Source organism: Pinus tabuliformis, chromosome 4_2 (genome assembly GCF_031772625.1).
Source record: "Pinus tabuliformis cultivar Carrire ecotype Pingquan chromosome 4_2, CPIR1, whole genome shotgun sequence".
NCBI classification, from domain to species: Eukaryota; Viridiplantae; Streptophyta; class Pinopsida; order Pinales; family Pinaceae; genus Pinus; species Pinus tabuliformis.
The window spans coordinates 174,678,484-174,697,423 of NC_142304.1; the positions used below are offsets into that span (position 1 = coordinate 174,678,484).

At 42.3% G+C, this 18,940-nt stretch overlaps 1 protein-coding gene across 4 annotated transcripts in view; it reads left to right on the forward strand.

Moving 5' to 3' along the window:
• The window catches only part of EMB2775 (ATPase family associated with various cellular activities (AAA)), a 240,541-nt gene that overhangs the window by 149,245 nt on the left and 72,356 nt on the right, over positions 1-18,940 (forward strand). For 2 of the 4 annotated variants that reach the window (XM_089428398.1, XM_089428397.1), the window contains exon 11: positions 1,525-2,111. The exons of the other annotated variants lie outside the window; for them this stretch is intronic. In XM_089428398.1, coding sequence (XP_089284524.1) covers positions 1,525-1,595 — 71 coding nt within the window. In that variant the 3' untranslated portion in view covers positions 1,596-2,111. Of the gene's footprint in view, positions 1-1,524; positions 2,112-18,940 lie in introns of those variants that run through there. 4 annotated transcript variants of the gene reach the window in all.

Here is an 18,940-nt window from a genome sequence, read left to right on the forward strand (position 1 = left end):
TTTTTAATTGTAGCTTCTAGCAAACCATTGTACTTTTATCTCAGTATGCCGGCTGCAAAATTTTCAATTAAGCTACAACATGGATTTATACAACCTGTTGCCCCTTCAGGGTAACTGCCTTAGAGACACACTTTGTCAATTGTAATGTTGCTGCTTGTTCTAAATTCTTAGATCTAGGCTTGCTTCTCTCTTACACTCCCCTTGTGCTCTGGATTCATTCTGCAATGGTATATCAATTCTTGCTTCCCAGATACTTCCTATTCATACTTCATTCTCATACATGTTAGAAGACATTACTCCATGTTGATTCTTTCCAGTTATTGTTATTCCATGTGTTGTTTCCTACCTTATAATGGCGATGATGATTCTGTCTTGTTTGTAAATGTCCTACAACATAGGTATGAACCTTCATTATCTATAACTGTGTAAAAATATCACTTTGTCTTGTCTAACCATGGGGGAACATAATTGTTCTCAGACAATTTTGTTCTGGCCTAGGCCACTAGGTACCACTAGGGATCAAGCTAGGTAGCATAATCATATCACCTTCATACTTAGTACTTTCTACAATTACCCTGAAATTTTCATCTCATCCATATAAATTGTGCATTCCCCAACTTATGAGTAGCTTTTCAAATGTCACCATAGAAGGTATGAATAAAGAAGTATATATATTTATATATATAAACTATAGTCAAATCAAGCCAACGTAATAGGCTAAGAGGTAAAAAGAAAAGAAAAATAAAAGAAAAAAATGTGTGGTACTTCCATAAAAGGCCCACCTCTAAAGTCCTACAGCTGAATGCTTATCAAAAGAAAAAAGGACTAAAAGTTAATGAAAAATAACAGAAAGAGGTAGAAAAATGGTGTTGAAGCAACAAAATGTTGAATATAAAAGACTTCTTCTCAAAGGTTAGCAATAAATTATATGAAGATTCTTAGTCAAAAACACATTAGTTGGACCACAAACAGACTTAATTCTTCATTTCGTGAATTTGGAAGTTATTTTAGAAGTTCTTCCTAGTCCCCTTCCACAAATTACATATACGAACTTATAACTTAAGAAGATACCTTTTGTCCTATCCCAAAGACACATGTAAAGGGGATGAGGTTGTACCAACATAGTCTGCTTAGAAAAATTGGTAAGATCAATTGATAACGTCATTATTTTTTCGACAATGTGCTGAAAAATTGTGATTTTTTCAACAAGTTGATTTTTCAGCTCAAAAAAACTTCCATTTTTTCTTGAGTGATGTTTTTTGATTTCTCTCGATTTTTCCAATTTGTTTTTCTTTATTTATCGATTTTGAAAAAAATGAATTTATTTTGTATTTTTTAATGTTTGTTGCGTTTTGTTGATTTTTCGCTAATGTTTCTGAGAAGATGTTTTTTGGAGCCTTGTTGATTTTTTGCTGATGTTGATGTTTTCAACACATAAAGGTTAGTTTATGTTATATTTTCTTACTTAGATTATCTATGTTTTGATGCGTTACATCTTGTTTGAAGTTTGTTTCATCATGATAGGTTGGGGTGCTACATATTGGAGTTCATGCCTTGTCCCTCTAGATTTGTACACATTGCCTCGGGATCCATAACAACATGGATACCACATCATCATAGAGTGTCCACATCAAGAAATCACATACTTGTCGGCATATGTAGCATGCATGAGTCACTTGAAGGAATATTCTCATATTTAGCGAGGCTAGCTTCAAGGGAAGCTATCTTTTGACAAAGTGCTCAAAATTTCGCCAAGTCAATGCCATTGGATGCAAATTGGTGGTGGGATTTCAGAAACAAGGTCATAGTAGAAATTGGGGTAAAAATTGACCAAGTTACATTGTTGCAAAAATTGTTGTGCGAAAATTATTGCACGTTTTGACCATTGGAAGTCTGCACGTGTGGAATTTGACCACAAAATAAGATCACTCCATTGGTTTAACTATATCAAAGAGGAAGTTATGAGTTTGTTAAAATATCACTTGTAGCAAGCACATGGTATTGTAAAGCTGATTGTATTGAATGATGGTTTTGAAGCACCACTTCTCTTATTAAAGAGGTTGCTCTAACTAATTTTTACTCATTGGAGGATAAAGCAAAGAATTTTTCAACTATTTGTCTTGAACATCTTCTATCTAGATCCTAACTTTTCAAAGAATTAGTGGATTTCTATTCGGATCTATATCTATCGCTGTATTTGAATCTTGGTAACGTATGGTTTTAATGGTGTATTGCTTGATATATTTGTTTATCATAGAGAGATAGTATTAACTTGATCATGTGATGTTCTAGTCTCCATTTTTTATTGGATGATTGGACATGTGGATGTATGTATCCATTGGCGAAACACCTTGGCACTTTTGGGCTAAGCATGCTATTGACATCTCCATTTAGTTATCTTCATCATGACATAGAAAACTTGACATACTCTCACCTTTTTGCATGCGGTTTGTCACTTGGATGGATGGATATGGGTATGGTTAAGGATCTTTTTCCCCAATGCCCTAGCTATTATGTAAGACATGCAAACACGGATGTGTTTCTTGTAGCATGGAGCATGGCATTACTTTGAACACTCCCTTTCTTTGGCCCACATTTGGAGGCATCCCTTCTTTTCATGGAGATGGTTGAATATTATTAACATTCAACATGTTGAGGCCATGTACTATGGATACACGTGCTTGATTTAAGGATTATGTTCACATTAAGAGCTTATTCTATTGATTATGGTTACTTGGAGATCTCATTCATACTATCTTTGGGGTGTGTGACTTGGTTCATACCTAATATCAAGGACATCTACCTTGGAAGAGCCACACATACTCTTTGGAGGTTACATTGCACATCTTCTCATGACAATTATTGGGGCGTTTTGCCTTGGGAGGTGGTTTTATTGTCCAAAACCTTCATTTTGGAAGGAACTCCACCTTTTGGAACCTTGTTGTTGTTAGAAAATCAAAGGTAAAGTAGATTTTCTTACTTGGTAATTACATGTGAGAGTTAATTTTTTGTTTTTGTTGTTATTTATTGTTCCTTCTTCATCAAGAAATTACACAAATTAATCTTCCAAGATCACAAAGAAGCAAGAGACAAAATTTAGGCTTTCAAGCCAGGGCAAAACCCTGCAATGTGGAAATCACAACAATCCTCTTCTTATTGAATCAAGTCAAAATGACATATCCAACCTAAGACCAAAATCCTTCTCCAAGTCAACCCTCCTCCTGTGTCAAAGTCAGAGTAAAGCTTCTTCAAACTTCAATCAAGCTGCAAAAATCAGATCACGGTCTTGTTACCAACTTTAGAAGAATTTCGGCCCTGTCATAAATTGTAGGCTACTTCAGTTTTCGGCCATGTAATGCTCCAAACTAGGAAAAATAGTGATATGCAAAGAAAACAACAAATTCAATAGCAGAAAATTTTAAACTTTAGTGCACACCCACAAATAGACTGAAAAGAAGAAGCGACTGAGCCATTTTATTATGAATCTTGAGCAATAGTACAATAATGTGGAAGGAGTGCACCTGGGCTTGCCCCTAAAGGCAAGTGTAGCAAAGCCCAAGTGATAAGATGACAAGCCCATATGATAAAATCAACTATCTCAATGATGCCCTACGCTGCCCCAACAAAACTGCATTGTCTCTTGTGAAGATGCTGCTGAAAACCCTATCCTTAGTGCTCAAAAAATTCCGCCAAATTATTACCAAGCTCCTCAACCAAAACCCAGAAAGGGTTTGGCCTGGTTTTGACCCCTAAAATTTGGCCCCCAAAATACCACGTCCTCCTCAAACTACTGGGCACGCCAGTGGAATCCTTCCCCAAGAAACTCCCAAAATTGCTGCAAACACTCCCTATAAGGTTTCCCTAATCTCTCCTGGCAAGTACCAGCCTCACAACACAATCCTCAACTCCCACGTGTACCTAGTGAGAGGCTTTTGTGCTGGCCCAGGAGCTGCAATTCATACCAAACTGTCGCTGTCTCCTCCTGATCCCAAACTCCACCCCAAGCCTGCTATGTCCCTAATTTTTCCTCACCAAAATTCTCTTGACAATTGCTCCCCGAGAGACCCTTGAAATGACCCCTAAGTGTGCTCCTCCTACGTCCTCTTGGAATACGCTATCACTGAGTGAATGTCTGAATGTAGATGCTAAAATATCCCCAACTCTCCTCTTGAATGATGTGACCAAACCTCTCTAGGGTGGCACTCGAAGTCCCTCGAAGAAAGGGTGAGTTCTCTGCATGAAAAACTCATTGCTAAATAGCAAGTGACGTGGCTAAACAACTCGAGAAACTAAAGTGAGTTCTATTGGCAAAAAGATGCTTAGTGAGGATGAGCTCCTCCTATTTATAATTTCGTGGGCCTCCCTTACCACGTGGGCCCCTCCACCTTGCCATTCGACTTCCCTCCAAGGCTATTCAAACTTTTTACATCGCCAAGTGCGTTTTCTTCATGTGGGTGCCACCCCCACTCCACTAACAAAATAATATGACTTCTTTTTCTTCCCTAAGCCATTTTATCAAAATTGAGTGGGTTCCATGGCCTCCAAAACTATCTAAATTGTGGGAAATTAAACCTGTAACAAAATAATTTAGGAAGGGACATTATAGTCCTACCCTCCCAAATGTTGCTTGTCCCCTAACAACTTCAGTGTTGGATGCTCCAATCCCAGGTGGCATCCTCATCCGGTAGAATCTTCTAACGCACCAAAAACTCTCTGATGGTCCTGCTCCTTAGCTTTCTTTCCCGTGTCTCCAAAATGGCCTTCGGTTCCAGAACCAGATGCCCTTCATCATCAAGCGGGGAAACTCTACAACTGTCGTCACTTGTTGGGCCAACACCTTCTTAAGGCATGAAACATGGAAGATGTTGTGAATCTTGCTCCCGGAGGAAGCTCCAGCTCGCAGGACACCTCTCCAACTCTCCTAACCACTCTATACGAACATAGAAACATGGCTGCAACTTCTCGTCCCCTTTCTGCTTGAAGGTAGACTATCTATACCACTGTAGTCGTAGGAACACCAAGTCTCCCTTTTCAAAATGCCTCTCAACCTTGTGCCTATTAGCATACATCTTTTGCTGATTTTGCGTTGTCAATAAGTTGTCCTTGAGAGCCTTGAGAATGTCTTGGCTCTCTAGGATCCAATCTTTGGCCTTTGGGGCCCTACTGTCTCCAAAAACAATGTCAGCGAAAGATAAGGCATCATAACCATACAAAGCACGAAAGGGTGACATACCGATGGACATGTGATGAGTGGTGTTGTAGCAATACTCGCCCAAGTGCAGCCATCGAATCCATGCCCTCTGCTGCCCGGTCACATAGTTCCTGAGATAGCCCTCCAACCATTTATTAACCCACTTTGTCTGACCGTCCGTCTGTGGGTGGTAACTCGTGCTTGGGGTGAGCTCAGTACCCACTAATCTGAAGAGCTCCTGCCAAAATCCCCCCATGAACCAATTGTCTTTGTCGTCGACTATGGTCTTAGGGAGTTCATGCAAATGGAAGACTTCCCTAAAGAACAACCCGACCACCTCCGAGGCTGAATACCAAGTTGGAATGGCGAAGAAATGGGCATATTTGGTCAGTCGATCAACCACCACATAAATACAATCCTTGCCTTGCATCGCTGGAAGCCTCGTGATGAAATCCATGGAGATACTCTCCCATTTCCCCTCAGGAATGGGAAGAGGTTGCAACAACCTAGCTAGATGGGTCAACTCCCCCTTGTTCCTCTGGCATGCCTCACACTCTTGCACATACCTCAACACGTCCCCCTTGAGGCCCTTCCAGGTGAAGCGCTCTCTGACTGCCATGTACGTCTTCTTGAACCCCTGATGCCTTGATAATGGGGAATCATGTGCTGCATGGAGTATCCTCTCCCTCAAATGTGAGCCCGATACCAAAAATATGCGCCCCTTATAATATATGATCTCGACCATCACTTGGTAGCGCTCATCTGCGTGTGTTCCCTCCAAGATCTCGCATGTCTGCTGATCTTTGGAGTATTCCATCGACAACTGTGCCTTCCATTCATGGCAAATACTCATGAGTGAAGGGGTTTCGAGTCTTTTGGACAATGCATCAACCACTACATTGTGCTTTCCCCGCACGTACTCAATATCAAAATCATAGGCTTGCACCTTGCTGACCCATCTCTGCTGTCTGTCATTGAGGCCTTGCTGCCCCATGAAGTGGCGAAGACTATTGTGATCTGTCTTCACCTGGAACCGGTTACCCACTAAGTACTCCCGGAATTTGGCCAATGCATGCATGATGGCTAACATCTCTTTGTCATATATAGGATACAACGTCTCATGTGGTAGGAGCTTTTGGCTCTCAAAAGTGATGGGATGTCCATCTTGGGACATTACTACCCTAATCCCCTCTTCTGATGCGTCACATGCCAATGTGAATCGCTGATTGAAATCCGGGAGTGCCAACACTGGACAACTACTCATCACCTCCTTGAGGCGATCGAAAGCTATCTGGGCTCCATCTGTCCATACAAAAGCCCCCTTCTTGGTCAAATCCGTGAGGGGTGCCACCAACTATGAAAATCACTTGAACTTCCGATAATAGGTGCAAATGCCCAAAAACCCCCTCAACGCTGTCATATCTCTAGGCACCGACCAATCTCGAATGGCTCGTATCTTCTCCTCATGCACCTTCACCCTGTCTGCGTGTTATGAATATAATTCATATAAAAATAATAAATATTAATATAAATATAATAATAATAAATAATTAACTAATGGTTAGTTAGTTAGTAATGAAGAGGCATGTCTTAGAGACATGACCATTCATGAAAGGGTACTTGCTTAGGGTATATAAGTAGGCCTTCATTCTCATTTGTAATCATCTCATATCTCATATCTTACATCAATTCTTATCAATGTTGCGAAAATCGTTATCAAGATTAAATCGACGAGGGGAAAAATCTGAAAAAATCGGGAAAAATCATAAAATACAAAAATATTTTTTTTTTCATTTTTTTTTAATATCTAAAGCATCTACAACATAAAATAAATACATTGACATATAAATATGATAAAAGAACTAATATATAAGATGTGTAATATCATTTCTAGTGCTACATCACACATAACAATGAATCATGTCCTAAATAGTAAGTCCCGACTCCTGAGTCCCAACTTAGCCTCAAAATATCAACAAAAAATATAATAATGTATATCATATCATGAGTCATAATGTCATATACAATGAAATGTACCAAATAACTAATACTACTGATTTCTTTTGCCCCTCTTGCGAGAAAATGCAATAGCTTTCCCTTTCCCTCTATATGTAGATACCGATGGAGTTGGTAGTGGACTCTGCTATGCTCTAGAAGCTGAAGAACTAGGGTCTACAGGAGGTAGACCACATCCTCTACTGGTGGCAAGGGTAGGCTGGCTAGGTGGTGTCACCTCCTCCTCCTCCTGCCCCTCTACGCCTTTCGCTACCTCATGCTCTAACCAATCATCGACAGACTCCATGAGAGGCCTCTCGACCTCAACCCTCCATGCAGCAGTGGTCTCAATGCCATCCAATGAGATGGCCTCCATATTAGGTATCCTCTCAAGTTGCTTCACCCACAATCGAAGATTGTAGTAGAGGTAGACCATGTCATTAAGTCACTGGGTCTCCAACCTGTACAAAGATCATAAAATAATAATTATAAAAAAATTATTTAATGAATTCAAAAAATTAATTGGAAATTTGGAATATTTTAAGTTTTAAGTTTAACTTGTTGCGCTTCTTGTTGTGTATTTTTTCAAATACACTCATGTTGCGCTCACATCCTGAGGAGCTACATGTTTGGTTGAGGATTCGAATGGCAAGATTTCGCAGATGGGGTACTCTGGCACCATAGCGAGTCCACCATGCATCTACAACAGAAATACAAATAAGATAAACATAAGAAAAAAAATGAAATTTGAAAGTTGAAGCAAAGTATGAAGTTATGAACTTGAAGAGACAATGAAATTTGAAGATGCCTGGCATTGTAGTGTTCCTATTAGTTACAACCATCTCAAAGCCAAACGTGCTACCTGCCATCTTGTATATCCCCATTTCTTTGGAGATTTCTGCACATTCTGCTGGAGATCGCACCATTCTCTGAACACAGGTTCAAAATCCATCCATGATCTCAGCATCAAATAAGAACCCACATGGGTAAGAAAATGTGGGGTTCAAGTAGATCCCTGCAGCATGAATGGGACGATGGAGTGTGTTGTTCTATCGTTCATCAATCACTTCCCATAGGACAAGTTGTTTCTGAAACCCCTCATCTCCCTTATCATCATAGTAGGCCTGAATGGATTCTTTGGCCCTGTCCATGGCCTCATACAAATAGCCCATTGTGGGCTTCTCACCGTCAACTAATCGAAGAACCTTTACCAAAGGTTCGGTAACGGTGCACACCTCTTGCACTCCCGCCTAGAAGTCTTCCTGGTATGAAACTAATCTGTAGATGGCCTCTCCCTCTGGTTTGCGACTCATTGTCAAAGCATGCCACTCCTCTGAAAGAAACATTCTCTTTACATCCCACATAGAATTCAAGAGGGATTGAAGAGATATGAAACTGGTGGCAAACCTTGTAATGGCGGGGTGCACCAACTCCTTGCTGTTGGTGAATTTTCTCATCAAGCTAAGCAAAGATGCATGATTATATATAAATCATGATTCATTGTTGAAGGCCCTCATGATGTGACCTTGGAGAAAGTATTTGGGTGACATGAAGAGCAGTGGTGACACCTTCTAAGAAGACAAGTTGTCATTGATGAGCTAAGTGTCTTGGAGATCGTTAAAGGTGAAGATATTGTCATGGCTCGTTGCAAGAGGTATTGGGAGCCGTGAAGAATCATTGAATCTATCTTAAAGAATTGAAGCAAAGGGTTGGAGCCCTAGAGGATAGGAGTCCTCAAGAAGACCAGGGTGGAGCCTGTACTAGATATAGGGTTGGAGCCCTTGAGGTTGGTGCCTCAATTGACAAGGTTGGAGCCTTGGAAGTCCAAGTTGGTGCTTGGCAAATACAGGTTGGAGCCTGTACCGGATATAGGGTTGGAGCCCTTGAGGTTGGTGCCTCAAGATTGACAAGGTTGGATCCTTGGAAGTCCAAGTTGGTGCTTGGCAAATATAGGTTGGAGCCTACGAGATTGAAGATCAATGCCTTCATCTAGGGTTGGAGCCCTACATATATTGTACTTGATTTATTGAAAGAAGAAATTAATAAAAGTATTTATTCTATCATTGTTCATTTTGTGTTCTAAATATAAGTGATTCAATTGGTAAAAATAACAATTGAAAATAAATACTGATTCACCCCCCTCTCAGTATTTCCAACAAAGGCAACACGGTCTTGCCATCTGGCCCTACAAATTCCATCTCCAGCTTCTGCCAGTTTGTCATCTATCATGGAGTAGTTCCCCATGGTCACTATCAAGGGTGACACATAACGAGTGCACTGCATGGTTCTGTACCCAGACACAAGAACTGAGAATCCCTCGAACTCCTTAGTTGTGATGCCCCTCCTTTGAACCAACTGAGCATCAATGAAGCTGTGGGTAGCCCCATTATCCACCAGAATTGAGACACGTTGCCCTTGAACAATGCCTCTAATTGTCATAGTCATGAATTTGGATCCCCCTCGTAGTGATGCAAGGACCCTTCTAGTAGGTGCGAAGGAAACTCCCCTTGGTGGTGGTGGTGGTCCTCCTCCTCCCTGCGGTGCTACGCTGTCCTCTCCACTCATCTCAAAATAGGTCTCATCCTCTGCATCGCTGTCAGAGAAGACCTCAATATAGTGGGCCTTGCCCGTTGCACACCTATGGCCTGGTGCCCACGACTCCTGACAAGTGAAGCACAATTTCCTCCTCCTAAGGTCTCTCCGGGTCTCATCATCCAGCTGCCCACGCCCCTGATTGGCTCTTGGTGGTGGAGCCTTGATGTCCTTCCCCCTCTGTTGGAAACCCTGTCTAGGGGGTAATGGTGCCCTTGCCCTAGGTAGGGCATCCTGTAAATCGCGACGTCTCCCAACTACATGTTGAAGTGTAGTGGGCCTGTTGGACCTCACTAACCCACGCAATGGCTCTGCTAGCCTATCCACAAACATGAAAATCCTCCTAGACTCTGAAAAGTCAGGCACCATCACAGACAATCGCAGAAACTTTGAGATTAAGGTTTTTGCACTCTTGGTTTGCTTGAGCCTTGTCAGCTCCTCGAAATACTCCTCCGGATCCTTCCTCCCAAATCGCTCCAACATGCTCCTAGTGAAATCATCATAGGCAGTCACTCCCGAATGTCCCAACGTGGTCAATCCATGGAACAGCCAGTCATGGGCTTCCCCTTCCAGATGCAACATGGAAATCTTGATTGCTTCCCCTCCTGTGATTTGGTTCAACTAGAAATAAACATCCAACTTTTCGACCCATATATTGGCCGAGCTCTTGGAGGACCCATCTAAGGTTGGGAGAAATAAATTCCCCACAGTGTGTTGCAAATCTGTCCCCTGTATGTAACCTCCTCCATTCTGTCCCTTGGCCTTGTTGTTTCCCTTCAACCGACAAATCTTTGAAAGTGATGGCCCTCCCAAAATCAGGCCCATAAGATTGATACTCTAGGAAATAGTCCCCATAAGGTGCCTCCTCTTGCTCTGGCTGCCCACCTGCTCCAAATTGTAGGAATGTAGGAATGGTGGATCTAGGGGGTGTATTCTGAATCAATGGCATGTTGGCATGGAGAGATGCATGGTGATGTGAGGTGCTAGATCCTTCTCCATAGTAGAAATCTCCTTGGACTACCTTACCCTTGTTTCCGTTGCTATTTCACTGGCCCATCCCTTTAATGTTTTGAGACAAATCCAGCACAGTCTTCAGTAGGAATTGGGCAAACTCCTCCTCCTCCTCCCTTTGTCTCCTTCGTTATCACCCATGTTGGTTTCTTCTACCTCCGGTTTTGTAGTCACATGATCAGGGGTGATCTCTAACTGTCGTTCCTTGCTTCTATACCTCTGCTTCGTTATGTTACGTTCTGCCTATCTTTCGGTGTCATAGACTGCACTACTCCCACAAGCTGTGCCAAGTCTATGAGCTCTGATAGCACTGTAATATCCCTAAGGGAAAATTAATAGTAAATATTTAAAGCAAAATATACAAACACACCATAAAATTAGAACAAACAATCAGACCATGAATTTGCTTCCAAAACAATGCTGTGTACTCATTTTATTAATGGAAAGAGGTGTACAATCAAGGTGCTGGAATGAGTGCACCTGGGCTTGCTCTTAGCAAGCTAGCAAAAGCCCAAAATGATCCCTGAATCACCCTCCTCTGAGCTTTGTCAATTTGGCCTCAGTGCTGCGTTGTAAATGCCTAGAAATGTTGTTGCTGGCTAAAATGATCTGTTGCTAGAGCCCTCGTTGCTGCTCAGAAAATTTCGGGAAATTAATTCTGGCCTCTACTCAAGAAACCCGGAATAACCCACGAAGGGTTTGGACAAAGCTTGACCTCAAAATTTTTACCCTCTTAGTCGTGGCTGGCTCTCCTGTTGGGTAAATTGACCCACTTGAGAATACTGCTGTTGAATGCCCCCAAAATGTCTGCAAACCTTGTTAGAAGGCTTCCCAAGCCTTCCCACTAAATTTCCTCCTTAAGCTCCACTATCTGCACAACCTCTAGAGTGCCTCTAGCTGTGACTGTGCAGTCCCTGCTCTGCTGTGACTCTCCCTGCTGTTGTAAATCGATTTCCTGTTGTTGGTACGAATTGGGCTGAAATAGAACTCCCTTATTGGGTTGGCACTCGAAGTCCACTGAAGCAAGGGTTGGGATTTCTGCTCGAAAACACCCGGTGTGCTGAACAACACATGCAAACTTGGCTCACTACTCAAGCGTACTCTTGTCAAAAGACAAATTCTGAAAATGATCAATGATGAGCAAAATGATAGCCCGTCCTTCCTTTTGTTGATTTGCATCCAAAGCTGCCCATGTGGCCCTACATCGAATTTCCCTCACTTTTTTTGCACCAATGAGAGCATACTCTCCATGTGGGCCGAAAATCCCTTTGTGGTGGCCCCGACACTCCACCAAAGTCGCAATCTTTCCTTCGAACTCTAAAGTTGGGGTGATTCTCATGCCAAAAATCAATTGTGGGTCCCCAAGGCCGACTTCTCCTAAGTGAAACAATACAATACGTGAAAATAGAGCAAAATATGATATTCACTTAGTGAAACGGTAAGCTAGAATATTATATCTCCTCATCTAACTGCCCACGTCCTTGGGTTGCTCTCTGTGGTGGTGGTTTAGTATCACTCCCCTTGTAAGGGTAGGGAGTACGTGATGGAATAGGTGCCCAGGTCTTAGGGATGGCCCCCTGTAGGTCTCTAGCACAGGTCACAACCTCTTGTAGAGTAGAAGGCCTGTGTGACTTCACCAGTCCACGCAGTGGCTCAAGCAACCCCTCTATGAATGTGTACACCCTCCTAGCATCTGATAAGTCTGTCACCATGACTGAAACCCTCAGAAACTCGGATATATACTGCTCCGGATGACCCGTTTGTCTGAGTTGGGTCAACTCCTTGAAGCGAGCCTTCAGATCCCTCCGATCAAAACGCTCCACCACTCTCCTTGTGAAATCCTCATAGGAAGTCATGTTGGTATACCCCAGAGTGGAAAAGTCGTGAAACCACCAGTCGTGTGCCTCCCCCTCCAAGTGTAGGGTAGCCATTTTAATGGCTTCCACCTCTGTCATCCTGTTGAGCTGGAAATAAGTATCTAGCTTCTCCACCCAAGCTCGAGCTGTGCACTTGGTAGTGCCATCATATGTGGGGAAGTACATCCTCCCAATAGTACGCTGCAAATCGGAGCTCTGCATACCTTGGCCTCCATAATTCCTACCCTTCTCATTTTGCTTGAGATGACAATAGTCTCTGTTACCGCTCAAACTAGCAGGGGACTTAAGGGGGATCCCTAAAGGGAAAATGCTAGGCCAAGGGCAACAAATGGAGTCTTAGCCTAGTGTCACCTCAGCTAAGGCTCCCTTCTATTTACGGATTTTCAGCGATGGGAGGAAACTCGATATGTATGGAGTCACCAATGTATGATAAGTCAATGGATATGAGTGACCCAGACCCTTTTCGAAAAGGTTTTGAAAGATGGAGCTTGCTTTCTTTCTAAGCAAGGTACTATGTTCTTCTATGGAAAGGAAGAGGATTTTGGGGGTTAGGTATATGAGAATAAGCTTTGAAAGGAGTTTCCCAAACCCTAAATCCTTATTCAAGTTGGTATCTCGGATGGTTCTTGAAGAATGGTCTTTGAAGGAGCGGGACCACACGAGGTCAAGTGGACTGGTCTGGGATATGCGAAAAGTATGAAATAATCAATGATTTTCTTAGACTAGACAAGGTGGGATGGATCGAAGAAAGTATTTCACTCAATGATGTTGCTTTGACCTTGGGAGTGCTAGCCTTGGGGATGGAAGGGCAAGTCTTGGTCCTGGATCTAAAGCTTGGCTTTTCTCCCAACTCCACTGTCAGAATGTCTTCAAATTTGGAGGAGGGTTAGAGGAAAGGCCAGTGCAAGAGACCCTAGGAGATCAAACTTTTTCAGTGGCTAACTTGTCAGGAAATTGATGCCCTAGGCACCCCAATGTGGCTAGACTTGGGAGAAGGTGAAAGAATAAGTGTTTTGGTGACCACCCTTGGTAGATCAGTGCCTTAATCCTTGGGAGAATGGAGTCTATGTTGATTATGTGTAAGATTTCTTGGTTCCCAGTCAAGGAGGCCTCAAAATTACTTCACAAACCCCTCTAGGTCAAGTGAAAGCAATCTTGCAGCTTTTATACTTCAAATGTACAAGAGGAATGACTTATCAAGGTCAGATTTACCCCTAGGAGATTTCGCTCATACTACATGTGCCAATATATGGAGAGAACTTTATAATAGAGTCAATTCCATAATATTAAGCAACAATTTGCATGCAGCAATTAACCTTTAAAACAACGAAAATGCCATCCAACATATGTGACAAAAGTAACAAGCATAACATGAAAAAAATTTGTACTTACATGCAGTAGAGTATATCCCAACCATTCACAAATCGCAATAGAGAAGCTCCAAGAGAAGATAGACCAATAACCATACATCAAAATTGATCCATAAATGCTCCAATTCATCCTCTGGAAAAAAGTGCGAAATTCTCTAAAGAAGAGAGAGATCCTATCGAAAGTGATGATGAGAAATGATCTTACCTCACTTGTATTTATACACATCTAAGGAGTTCGAATTAGCCTCCATGGCCTACACAAACCCCAAAAATAAAATAATGTGCTAATAATACAACCTTTTGGTGGCAAGCCCACCAAACTAGCTCACAAATGAAAAGGTAAGCCTCGAGGTCAAATAATAATCTATGCATGTCGTAGGGCCCTGTGAGAGGCCTAATGAGGTCCATGGGTGCCAAAATGAAGAATAGGAACCTCAAAAGCAGTGGACAAGGGGTTGGCCCCTTGTAATACCCTGTGGTGCTCCAAATGACTGTGGGGGCACAGAAGTGTCCTTATGGGTTTCCAAACAAAATGATGATGCTTGCAGGTTACCCTCAAGGGCTAGGATGATAATGTAGGAGATGCCACATCATCATAGGAGTTCTGGATCATTTGCCAAGTGTATGGTGTAGATTTGGGGTTAGCTGGGCATGATGGATCAAGTGAATCCTCCTCATCCAGTAAGTGAACCACGAGCAATCTTTGAATGGCTGTGGGGATCCATGAAATGCAATCTGATGCTATGGAGGCCCATGGCTCTCAATGCTCACCCTATATGTTGTGCCAATGTAGCCCTCTGGAGGATTAGGACCCCGTATAGGGAGACCAAACACCAAATGGAAACCATTTGCAATCTTGCATAAGATCTAATGTGTCCCCTAGGCTTCTAGTACAACAAGTCATTAGAGAAATTGAGTAAACGAGCTTACCTAATCATGGACCACAGGTGGGGACTTCATAATGGCCTGTCCTTCCATAATGGGCTTCAGAATGTGCCGATGTCTCCTAAACTCCTAATGGGGTTAACCAAGTACCCTATTAGGTGGTTTATGCTTCTAAAGGGCATAATATAGTCAAGGTACCTCCGTTAAAAGGTGGTGGCATGTGGTAGATAGGTGAATGAAGTAGGGAATGAGAAGGGGCAACCCTGGGTCACATGCTGGAGTACAAGGGTAGCCAATAAGAGGGAAGCCCACACCTGGGTTTATAATGCGTAGGAGGGAGAAATCGTGGTGTATGAGGTTCCATGACCTTGATTTTTCCACCTTTCTTTATATGCCTTTTGCCTTTTTATGATTTTCTTTGATTAACTGCTCTGGGCTCAAGGGGCTAGAGCATGATGTATAAGATATAGCAGTGAATTCCCCCCTTTAAGTTGGGACAATCATGGGTTTCTACATGATGAAGAAGGTTGATAAAACTTGTTGGAACCAGGGTGATGGCCAAGATGATGGGGTAGAGCTCATGTATTGGCTTTTGCCCACGTGCTAAATGTTTTTGTCCCGACCATCTTTTGCATTTTGTGTTACTTTTCCTCTTGAATGTGGCCATAAATGCTTTTAACTTTCTTTTTAGTTGCATCAACCTCTGGGATTAATTCCAAGCCATGATCCAAAGTGTGGGCAAGGGGAAGGGGCAAGATGACCCTATGTGGACACGATGGAGGAATGTGGACCCAAGTGGGAGAAATGATGGATGGGGTAATAATGAGTGGAAGGGGGGTAAATAAGCGAGTAAGGGAGTGGGACCACGCAACAAGAATCAGGATTTCCCGTGAAATACCATCCCTGAAACCAAATGGTCAGTAAAAGAGACCCCATGGTTTTTGAAAATGTAACTATGTTTGGTCTTCAGTAATGTACTTGAGCATTATGTAATGTACTTGTCAAAAGAATAAAGAAAAGAATTTTTTTTGACTTATTAAAGCATGGGTTTCATTCTTAGGTCATCATTATATTAGTCAAAGTTCCCATTGAGGACTCCTAGGACTAATATTGAGTTTATAGAATCATTGTATATTCGAGGAGACCCTTCTTGGGTTTTCAAATCATGTAAAAAGTTTTTGTATCAAGTCAAATATGAATTATGTGTCCTCGACATCATGTCAGCCTAAGGAACATAAAGTTAAAGATCCCCATTCGACCCACAAGAAGCCTATATATTGAAGGAGGTCGAAGTCATTTGGAACACTCACTTTGTCAAGCAATTCGATATCTCTGGAAGAGCTGGGAAGTGCGAAGTCTACTGCCAGAAGGAGAAAAGGAGTGTGAGTTTGGGGGAGTCTCTAGAGAAGAAGGAAATCAAGCTTTTGGTGTGTGTGTCTCTCTCTCTTTGTTTTGTGGTCTAGTTTGGGAGATCGAAGTTTCCTAGGGTTTTGCTGCTGCCAGGAGCTGAATGTTGTTGGAAGCTACTGCCTGGTCGAAGTTGCTGGGAGGGGTCGAAGATCTAGAAGGCTTACATGGTGTGGAGGGAAAGTCTGGTCTTGGTCTAGGGTGAAGAGTCTCAAAGAATACTATTGAAAGGAAAAATTATCTTGATTGGGTTTTCCCCTCGAGGGGGGTTTTTCCTTGGCATGTGGTTATATTTTTTGTCTATTGTTTTGTGATATTCATGTATATATAATTGCTTGATGAAAGATAAGATAATAAAGTAAAAGAAGCCAACACACTCACAAGTAATTATCAAGAAAGGAGAATTAAACCCTAATATAATATCTTTGATTTTCCAACACACGGGGCTAGAATCCAAGGTTAATTCCTAACATGGGTCTAGGGGACAGAAGCACTGACCTAGTCGATTCTTTTCGCTGAATCCCCTCATTAATCCATGCCTAGAAGTGTCCATGATAAGCAAACTACAAAACTCAATTTCAAAATGACAAGGCATACCTTTAGATTTAGGAGGCCCACCTTCAAACATACGATGATGGCAGATTGGTGAGGGACCACATGGCTGGCTTAGGTGGCGGAGAACTGGCACAATGAGCTAGCTGATTGCTGCAAGGCGTTGCCCACTGAAGAACATCTTGGAGAAAAAAATTCTCCTAGGGATATTACCCACAAAATGGTGGGTAAGAGTCTCTAAAAGATAGGGCTGCCTTGAAATCTTCCCCCATGGATTGCCACTCCCTAAAATATTCTCCCATGGGCATCTGGTCATCTGTTCCACCTTGCTCACTAGGTGCTGATGGTAGGAAAGAGGGAAACGTGGTCCTAGTTGGCCCACTTGAGGCTGGTGGGTGAGTAGCTGGTGAAGGGTGGTCATACTATTGGGAGGCCCTAGAAGTCTCCCCAAATACAAAATCCTGATGGATGCTTCGGTTTCGGTTCTGCTACTTGATCTCATCTAACATGTCCTTTTGTCCCTTCACTAAATCATTAAGGGCCATCAAGAGGTTGTTAAAGGTCATCTCCTCCTTACTCCTAGGTTTCACCATGTCCTCGGCTACTACGACCTTCCCACTCTCCTCATTGTCTAGTGTAACCTCTAACTCCCTCTCCCGGCTTCGGTACCTCTGTCTCTTGTAGGTGATATTTTGCCTGTCCTCCTCACTCATAATAAAAGTCTCCCATGACTTAGCCAAAATCTGAGCTTTGATACCACTGTAATGTTTCAAATTAGGAAAAACAATGATATGTGTTGATTTGGGGTAGCATCAGATGTGCTCTAGCCACGAATATTGGTGGAGAGGCTAAAGCACATGAGATCTCCTACACCCGGAAATGGTTTGGGCATATTCTAAACAGTATGGGAGATATTAAAATAATTAATATTTTTAATGGAGTCGAAAATAAAATATTAATGTGAATTAATATAAAACTGTGTTAGAAGGGTCCAAAAGTCATGGATCAAGCCAGAGTTAATCTTAGCCGTTGATCAGGCACTTAATCTTGGACGTTGAATTGTCAATGAGAAAAGTATAAGAGGAGGATTGAGGGTCACTTGGAGAACACACCAAGTTGATCAAGAATTCGATTTTCTGGGGTACGGCTTGCTAAGGAAATCGAAGGAGTGATCAAAGTTGCAACTGAGGGGCAGTGAATACAGAAGTAGAGAGGCAGAGAGGGTACTAGGAGCATCAACGCAGAAACTGGGAGAGAGGGATGCAAAGCCAGCTAGAGGCCACGTAGAGCCAGTCAGGGCCCACGCAGAGGCAACCAGGAGTTGTGCAGTGCCAGAGAGAGCTAGCATGGGTGACGCAGAGGCTCTAGAATCTGACGCAGTTCCTCCAGAGGATAACGCAGGGCGAGTTGGGGTGATGCTGGGCCAAAGAGGCTGATGCAATCCCTAGAGGTAGACGCTAGAGATTTTGTGGGGCAGATTGGAGTTGAGAACTGTGGGATTGTTCATTCAGGGTTTTAGCTGGAATATCTGTCTCCGACTGAGAGGTACTACTGCCGAGATCATTCTCTGTTGGGTGAGTCGATTTGGCACCTAGAATGTATTCTGAAACTGCTTAATAATAAAACCCTCAGATAGCTACACCAGTTTTCCCGCATTGGGTTTTTCCGTGGACATTGGTCCAAAAATAACAGTGTCACTTGTGTGCTTGTTTTTCCTTCAGTCGATGATCTGTAATGTGTTGAGCATGTACTTGTATTTATTTTCAGTATTTACATGGTAAGTAACTTGTTAATTAAATAGAACAAGTAGACAGAAATAAGTCAGAAAGTACATGAAGGATTTCTAACAGTTTGACTTAGAAATTCCAACAATATGCAAAGCAAGCAACAAATTCAACAGCATAAAGTTTTAAACTTTAGTGCACACCCACAAATAGACTGAAAATAAGAAGTAGCTGAGCTATTTTATTATGAATCTGGAGAAATAGTACAATAATTTGGAAGAAGTGCACTTGGGCTTGCCCCTAAAGGGAAGCGTAGCAAAGCCAAGGTGATAAGAC